Genomic DNA, 8071 nt, shown 5'->3' with positions numbered 1-8071 from the left:
AAATATTTCATATTTAGAAGAAGTGGTGGCAAGCTATGGACCTATGGTTGGTGTCATAGTGATCGGTCAAAAATGGAGCCACGAAGGTGGGGTCCAACCGCATTACGAAGGAGACGGTTCAACAAAGCAAAGCGACCTCAGCAGGTTCCTACAATTAATTCCAATGGTAAAATACTACTTGAGTTTGCTTTAGAATAACAAATCACGTCCTCGATTTAAAGATGATAAAATATATGTTCCTTTTCCTCACGACTCCCTTTGCATTTAACCCCTATAAATACCACCAAACTCTCACAGCACAGCATCGAACACAGCTTGCTTGCTTGGAGAAAAAAAAAAAAAAAAAAACACAGCTTGCTTGCTTTTGGAGGAGAGAGAGCGAGAGAGAGATGGAGAACTTCCCAGTGATAAACTTGGAGAAGCTAAACGGTGAGGAGAGAGGAGCAACCATGGAGAAGATCAAAGATGCATGCGAAAACTGGGGTTTCTTTGAGGTACCTATCAGTATCAGTACTCTGCTGGAGCTAAGCCTTGCTAATCATCCATTACTGCGTTGCTCATTAATTTACAATTCCAGTTATGGGTTTATAAGTACTGTTTTGCATGCGTTCCTTTCTGAAATTTCTGGTTGTATATCATGCAGTTGCTTAATCATGGCATATCCCATGAGTTAATGGACGCTGTGGAGAGGTTGACAAAGGAGCACTACAAGAAGTGCATGGAGCAAAGGTTCAAGCAACTGATGGCAAGCAAGGGTCTAGAGGGTGTTCAGGCTGAGGTTCATGACATGGATTGGGAGAGCACCTTCCACTTACGCCATCTCCCCTACTCCAATATCTCTGAGATTCCAGACCTCCAAGATGATTACAGGTATTTTTTTTAAGAAAGAAAGTAATATGAGATATGCACCCCTGAACTTATATCTGAGATGACTTCCATTCATGTATTCAGAAGTGTTTTGAACATCCAAAATAATATTTAGAACATCTCAAATATGAATAATATTGCAGGAAGATCATGAAGGAATTTGCAGTGAAGTTGGAAAAACTGGCAGAGGAACTCCTAGAGCTGTTAGATGAGAATCTTGGACTAGAGAAAGGTTACCTCAAAAAGGCATTGTGTGGATCTAAAGGTCCAAGTTTTGGAACCAAGGTTAGCAACTACCCTCCATGCCCAAAGCCAGAGCTGATCAAGGGTCTCCGTGCCCACACCGATGCTGGTGGCATTATCCTTCTCTTCCAGGATGACAAGGTCAGCGGTCTCCAGCTTCTCAAAGATGGTCACTGGATTGACGTGCCTCCTATGCGCCATTCCATTGTCATCAACCTTGGTGACCAGCTCGAGGTATATATATAAGAAATTAAGTTTTATAATAATTTATTGTAATAAGAGAAAAAATAAAAAATAAATAAATAAAATAAAAACTTTTTAATGAACAGATGATCAACAATCAAGAAGTTATCTTACCAGGATCTCATGCAAGTCTGTTTATCGACACACCCAACACACACCACATTGGCTATCCTATAATGAGTTTCACACTACAAGAAAAACGGATTTTTGTGACTAATTTATTATAATTAAAAGACTATTCGTAACTAATTTTAGTTGCAAATAGTCATTTTATTGAAATTAATTGGTCACAAATAAATAGTTTTCTTATAATGCCAGTATAATTAATATGATGACATTAAACTGATCTTGACTGTATATGCATAGGTCATCACCAATGGGAAGTACAAGAGTGTGCTGCACAGAGTGATAGCCCAAACTGATGGGAACAGAATGTCAATAGCTTCATTCTACAACCCTGGCAATGATGCTGTAATTTATCCGGCACCAGCACTGGTAGAGAAAGAGGTAGATGATGAGGAGAAGACCCATGTTTACCCAAAATTCGTTTTTGACGACTACATGAAGCTGTATGCTGGCCTCAAGTTCCAGGCCAAGGAGCCAAGATTTGAAGCCATGAGGGCAACAAGTGGCTTGGGTCCAATTGCAACAGCTTGAGAGAAAATTTTCTAGTTGAGGAGAAAATGAATAATTGTCTTATATTATATATGTGGTGGCTTCCTAAACATACTTTGAAGTTTATGAATTGATTATTTGTAGAATGTGACTTTGTTAACATTGTCTTGTGGGAACAACTGGTTCGATGTTTGTTATCTGTCACTTTTTCCATCTTTCTATCTTATAATATTTGTGGCATATGACCAAACAAAATAATATTAAAATTTGATGACAATGTTACCATTTACTATAAATTTTAATTAATTTTATACATCAACAACATATAATATACCACAGTTCTCACCGGAAACAAAGTAATATAAATCTGAGATTTTTTGGGGAGAAAGATCTAGCGATTTTTTGGGGAGAAAGATCTAGCGTCCTCCCCCCCCCCCCCGGGAAACATAATTTTTCATCTTTCCATAAACCACATTCTTCTTTTCCATCACAAATAATATAAAATCATCTACAAATTTCTTATATATAATTCCCAAATTTGGCATCTGAATTTTAAAATAAGAAAGTTTGGTCAATACCCAATATGCTTTAGGTACTTAGGTTTGACACCTTGTGCAATATATTTTGTTTAAATTAGCAGTACGTGGTATGAGTTATTTAGAAATAAGACCTCTGTTATTTTTTTTTTTTTTTTTTGGTCCACCAATGTTAATAAAAACAACACTTGGCCGAATCACATGCTTCTAACCACCACTTGGAATTGGCAATCACTGTCTAACCAAGGATTGAAAAATTAGAGAGTACCAGCTTATGGTCAAGTTGTATCAACTCAGACAGGAGCCTGGTCAATCCATCAATGAATTATTTCATCGCCTTCATCACATTTGGAATCAAATTGATCTTTCTGACCCACTCTGGAAGGATGTCACTGATGCTAACATGTATGCCATTTGTCGTGATTAGTATCGTCTTTCTCAGTTTCTCATGGCCCTATAGGATGACTTTGAGTCAATTCGTAGTCAACTGCTTAATCACACTCCGACTCCTTCCCTAGATATTGTTGTTAATGAGTTGATCCAGGAGAAAAATTGTCTACAGACATTACAAACTCATAACAAGCTCAGTGTCTTGGCCACCACTCCATCAGTTTCCTCCTCTGACCAACCTCAACAGTTTGTTTCTAGAAAGCATGGTCCTAGCAACCGTTACTCGAATAAGCTATTTTGTCATTATTTTTAACGTCATGGCCATGTCATCCAAACCTGTTACCATCGTAACAAGAAAAGACCTCCTACTACAGTTGTTTCTAGCTCAAACACTCCTCAGGTCTCTAAAACCGTTAGAGATGTATCTCAGTCTTCTGGATCCACCATCACTCTCTCCACAGCTGACTTGGAGAATCTCCTCAATCAGATCATAATTCGGTCTTGCAATGCATCATCCTCCTCTGCTCTTTATGTTCTCTTTTGGCTTTTGGATTTTGCCTGTCACAATCATATGACACCATCCTCATTTTTGTTCACCAAAATGTATTTTGCATATCCACCACTTGCTATATACACTGCCAATGGATTCATTATGCTTGTTCCTAGTATAGGCTCTATCTCTACATCCAATATTTCAATTTTTTGAGGTGCTTCATGTTCCTAAACTCTCTTATAACTTTGTCTTTGTGGGGTCATTGGCTCAACTTGGTTACCATGTTATTTTTTACTACTCTTGTTGTAGTGTGCAGGATCCACAGACGAGAGAGGCACCTGGGAAAGGCCCTAGAATGGAGCATATGTTTTCAATGAGCACTTTGCATCTTCCATCAACTCCTCCAGGTCCACCCGTTGATGTTTCTGCTGTCACATCTGTTTCTCCTTCCTTCACCCTCTGGCACTCTCGATTTGGTAATGCATCCTCTTCCCGAATACAACAATTAATTTCTTGAGATTTTAGGTTTTGTGTCCCAAGATACCTTTGATTGTATTTCTTGTCAGTTAGGAAAACAACCTGCTTTGTCTTTTCATAGTAGTGAGTCATTGTCAACTAGTATTTTTTATTTGTTACACTCTGATATTTGAGGACCTACCCCATAACTAGTATTGGTGGATTTCGTTATTTTGTTATATTCATTGATGATTTCACTCGTTACAGTTGGATTTATCTTATGCAGTCTTGTTCTGAACTATTGCATATTTACTACTACTTTGCAAAAATGATTGAAACTCAATTTTTTAAACGTATCAAAATTTCTCGATCTGACAATGCACTTGAATACAAACAATCTATTTTTCAAAGTATCTTGCAAATATATGGCACTATCCATCAAACATCTTGTCTAGGCACCTCTCTGCATAATGAACAAGTCAAACGAAAGTTTCGTCATATCCTTGACACAGTTTGGACTCTTCTCCTCTCTGCTAAAGTCTATATCTCATTCTGGGTAAAGCTGCCCTTACTACAGTTCATACCATTAACCACCTTCCAAGTCTGGTCATCTCAAATCAATCTCCATATAGTGTCTATTTTCATCTTCTCCTAACTATCAACATCTTCGTTCCTTTGGTTCTGCTTGTTTTATCCTTCTTTAGTCTCATGAACATACAATGTTGGAGCCACATTCTCGCCTTTGTTGCTTTCTTGGCTACGGCGAGACTCAGAAGGGCTATCGGTGTTATAATCCTACTCATCGCTTCCGCATTTTCCGTCATGTTGTGTTATGGGAACATCGCTGGTTTACTGAGGTATCCACCTTTAGTCCCTATATTTCCCAATCCTTCACCTTATAATTTTTTCCAAATGAGCCCTCCAATCATTCTCCGCCTATGTCCATATTTGATATTCCATGCATTCCACCTACTCACTCTTTGGACACTCCTAGGCCAAGATCTCTATCTCTTGAGCTGCCTTCCTCTCCGACTGTAATCCATGTTCCTGCCCTGCTTGCGGATCACACAGCAAACATTTCCCTTCATCTTCTCAAGTATGATCTCTTTCTACTCATTTGCATGATTTCCATTATTACATTGCCCTTACTACTTTGCACGAGCCTCACTCCTATTGTGAGGCCTCCATTAATCCCTTATGGCAAGATGCAATGAATGAGAAACTTGATGCATTATCTAATAACCATACATGGGATCTGGTTTATTTTCTTCCTGGAAAGTCTATGATTGGTTGTAAGTGGATCTATAAGATCAAGACTCGCTCAGATGGTTCTATTGAGAGGTATAAAGCTCGACTTGTTGCCAATTATTTTTACAAAAGAATATGGCATTGACTATGAGGAGACTTTTGCCCAAGTTGCTCGTCTCTCCTCTTTTTGCACCGTCTTGGCCTCTTGTCAGTGGAAGCTCTTTCAGATGGATGTAACAAATATTTTCTTGAATGACAGTTTGTGTGAAGAGGTATATATTTTAATTCTAATTATGAGCAATACTATGCTTTATCTTAGATTTGTTAGTCATATCAATTAACATTTGCACATTTTAAGTAAATTTATAAAGTGAATTTATAAGCAAATCACTTGAATGAAAAATCATTTAAAACTAATTCATAATAACTGGAATCATTTTGGAAAAGATTGACACCACATTATAAGTTTATAACTAAATAAATAAATAAAAGAGACATATACACAAGGAGAACACCTTTCGCACATGAAAACATCTCTCTGTGTTTCTCTTGCGTTCCCTCACCAAAATCCACACCCGGCCCTCACCTTTCTCCTCCTGATCTCCCTCTCTTGATCCCAACCATCCCATCTCCTTTCTCCTCCCTTCTTCCTTCTCATCTATTTGTTTTCCTCTTAATTCTCCTTAGTTTGTTCTCATTTCTCCAAGATATTGAACATTAGATCTAGAGCTTTGTGTCAATCCACTATTCAAATACTGTTTACGGTATCATTGATATAGTCACCATCCTTCAACCCATGTTGGCAGTCATCCATTCCATCTCGCCACATACAGCTATTTCAGTCGCTCATTTGCAGCAAATTCGAATTCCTTTTTAACTCCAATTAAGCTCATTTTTTTGTCAATGGTTTGTCTACTGACCTTACTTTTGCATGTTTTTTTTTTTTTTTTGGATCTTAAGTATGCACCTAGTCACTGCCCATCACCACCCATCCGTCATGTCAAAAGCTCCCTGGTGCTCGACTTCACCAACTCCACTTGCTATTTCATATTACAAACCGCCAGCACCAGCCAACATGTGTGGCTGCTACGCTCTGTCGTGTTCAGTCTTCTATAACATGCGGTTGGAGTTCAACAACAATTATATATTGTAGTTCAATCTCTCTACACACTGCACCTTACCAGTGTTACCACAGCCCTAATTGTGATTACCCTCAAAATTGTTTTAGCGATTATCTCTTTTTGGCTTCCGACCAAGAAACATCATCGAGCCATTTATCGATTTGTGTAATCTTATTTCCTATATTAGCTGTATTTTAATCAATAAGAAACCGAATTCATTTTTATGAATTTTTTTAATCATTCACTAAATCATTTCAATCGATTGATTTACGCTAATTTAGACCCATTTTAACCGATTTGAATTGATTCAAAATTATATTTAGCTTTTAAGTTGTCTAACAACTAAGTTTTTTTAAAAATAAAATCTTGTACAAAAACATGATAGAAACTAAATATATATTAACTTTTTCATTATTGTATTTAATAAAAATCACAGAAAATTTGAAGATAAAATACATAGTTCTTTATTTTCTTTAGTTGAATAAAAAATTAGGAGTGAATGACTCTTTTGTATGAAATAATTTGTTGTCGTGCATGAAGTATTACATTTTTCATGTACGTATAACTTAATGATCTTTATCTTCTTCATATATGAGACAAAAAAAATGTCAACAATGAGGTTAAATACATAAATTACATGCTTATTGAAACTATTTAGATTTATATCATTTTTTTATTGAAATTAGTCAATGAATTTATATTTAATACTCTTTTATAATGCTTGAATTGAATTATATATGTTTTTTTATTACTTTTTATTGGCATTTAAATAACTGGGTCAAAATTGTTATAAATCGCTTGATTCATTGAATCAGTCCTTACCTAATTTCGATGCTTAGAACCTTGATTTGAATGTTTGTTTAGAACCCCTCCCTTGCCATTTGTCCTTAGATCAGTTTTTCAAGAAATTAAAAAAAAAAAATGAAAAAGAGTCTCTTTATTAATGGCATTATCTTTTCTTTATAATATCAAACACTGAATAAATGTATCCTTTCCTCTTTTTTCTTCTTTTATATATATATATATATATATATATATATATATATATATATATATCATGACAATATATATCATTGTCATGCATGTAAAGGTTTTTGAGGATAGAAGAGAAGAAGTAGGGAGTGAGAATCGTGGGACACGCCTAACATCAAGATCTCTCAAAGAAATCGATAATGTCCTAAAGTAATAATAATTCGTCCCAGAATAAAGAGTTTGGAGTGGGTTCTTTTCCGGGCTCAAAAGGGCAAGGGAAAAGGACGGTATGAAGAATGGGCCTTCCCAAATGGGTAAAAATATGGCATGATAGTACTCTCCTGAATAAAGGTCATTATAAATCGATTATTGTTACCTTCACAGAATAATTACACAAAATAATCTCATAAATTAATATAATTTTATCAAATTTATTATATCTACTTTATAATAAAAATAATTTTACAATCTGACGGATCATATCAAACCGCATCAATTTATAAGATTATTTTTATACAGTCACTTTGTGGCTAAATTATTTTCCTTATAAATTTAAAGAGATTTTGCTTACTTTTGGGGATTGCCATGCATGGCCCATGGGTTTGATGAACTACAATTTTCCACACATTGGCATTAGTAGACTACATTGGCCCTTTCTATCTCTTCAACTTACCATCGAACCCCATATACTATGACACTTTTAGATGAATTCAAGACATGCTCTTCATTTTTATTTATTTTTTATATTTTTGGCTCGTCATTTTCTTCCGAGTAACGTTCAATGGAAATATTGCATCTATGGTAATTCTCTCAGCAAGCTATCCACCCAGACATGGTTAGCTAGCCATCACAGAACATCATAATATTCAGCATCATCACATCAGCAA

General features: G+C 36.0%; 1 protein-coding gene across 1 annotated transcript; it reads left to right on the top strand.

Annotated features, from left to right (window-relative positions):
- Positions 1–299: 299 nt before the first annotated feature.
- On the top strand, positions 300–2168 carry LOC121252482 (1-aminocyclopropane-1-carboxylate oxidase 3-like). Its single transcript, XM_041152154.1, has 4 exons — positions 300–494; positions 644–870; positions 1011–1344; positions 1720–2168. Exons 1-4 carry the CDS (start codon positions 390–392, stop codon positions 2008–2010), a joined length of 957 nt encoding a protein of 318 aa, XP_041008088.1. The 5' UTR covers positions 300–389; the 3' UTR covers positions 2011–2168.
- Positions 2169–8071: the final 5903 nt, after the last annotated feature.

The sequence above is a fragment of the Juglans microcarpa x Juglans regia genome, chromosome 2S (genome assembly GCF_004785595.1).
Source record: "Juglans microcarpa x Juglans regia isolate MS1-56 chromosome 2S, Jm3101_v1.0, whole genome shotgun sequence".
NCBI lineage: Eukaryota > Viridiplantae > Streptophyta > Magnoliopsida > Fagales > Juglandaceae > Juglans > Juglans microcarpa x Juglans regia.
The sequence above is the reverse complement of the archived record's forward strand: the minus strand, read 5'-3'. Positions and strand labels throughout refer to the sequence as shown.

What these genes read in the sequence shown, in the direction of transcription:
- LOC121252482 (XM_041152154.1), top strand. Translation starts at nt 390, where the DNA reads ATGGAGAACTTCCCAGTGATAAACTTGGAGAAGCTAAACGGTGAGGAG. An exon ending in AAAACTGGGGTTTCTTTGAG is followed by an intron (nt 495 to 643) that starts GTACCTATCAGT and finishes TATATCATGCAG; the next exon opens with TTGCTTAATCATGGCATATC. An exon ending in ACCTTGGTGACCAGCTCGAG is followed by an intron (nt 1,345 to 1,719) that starts GTATATATATAA and finishes GTATATGCATAG; the next exon opens with GTCATCACCAATGGGAAGTA.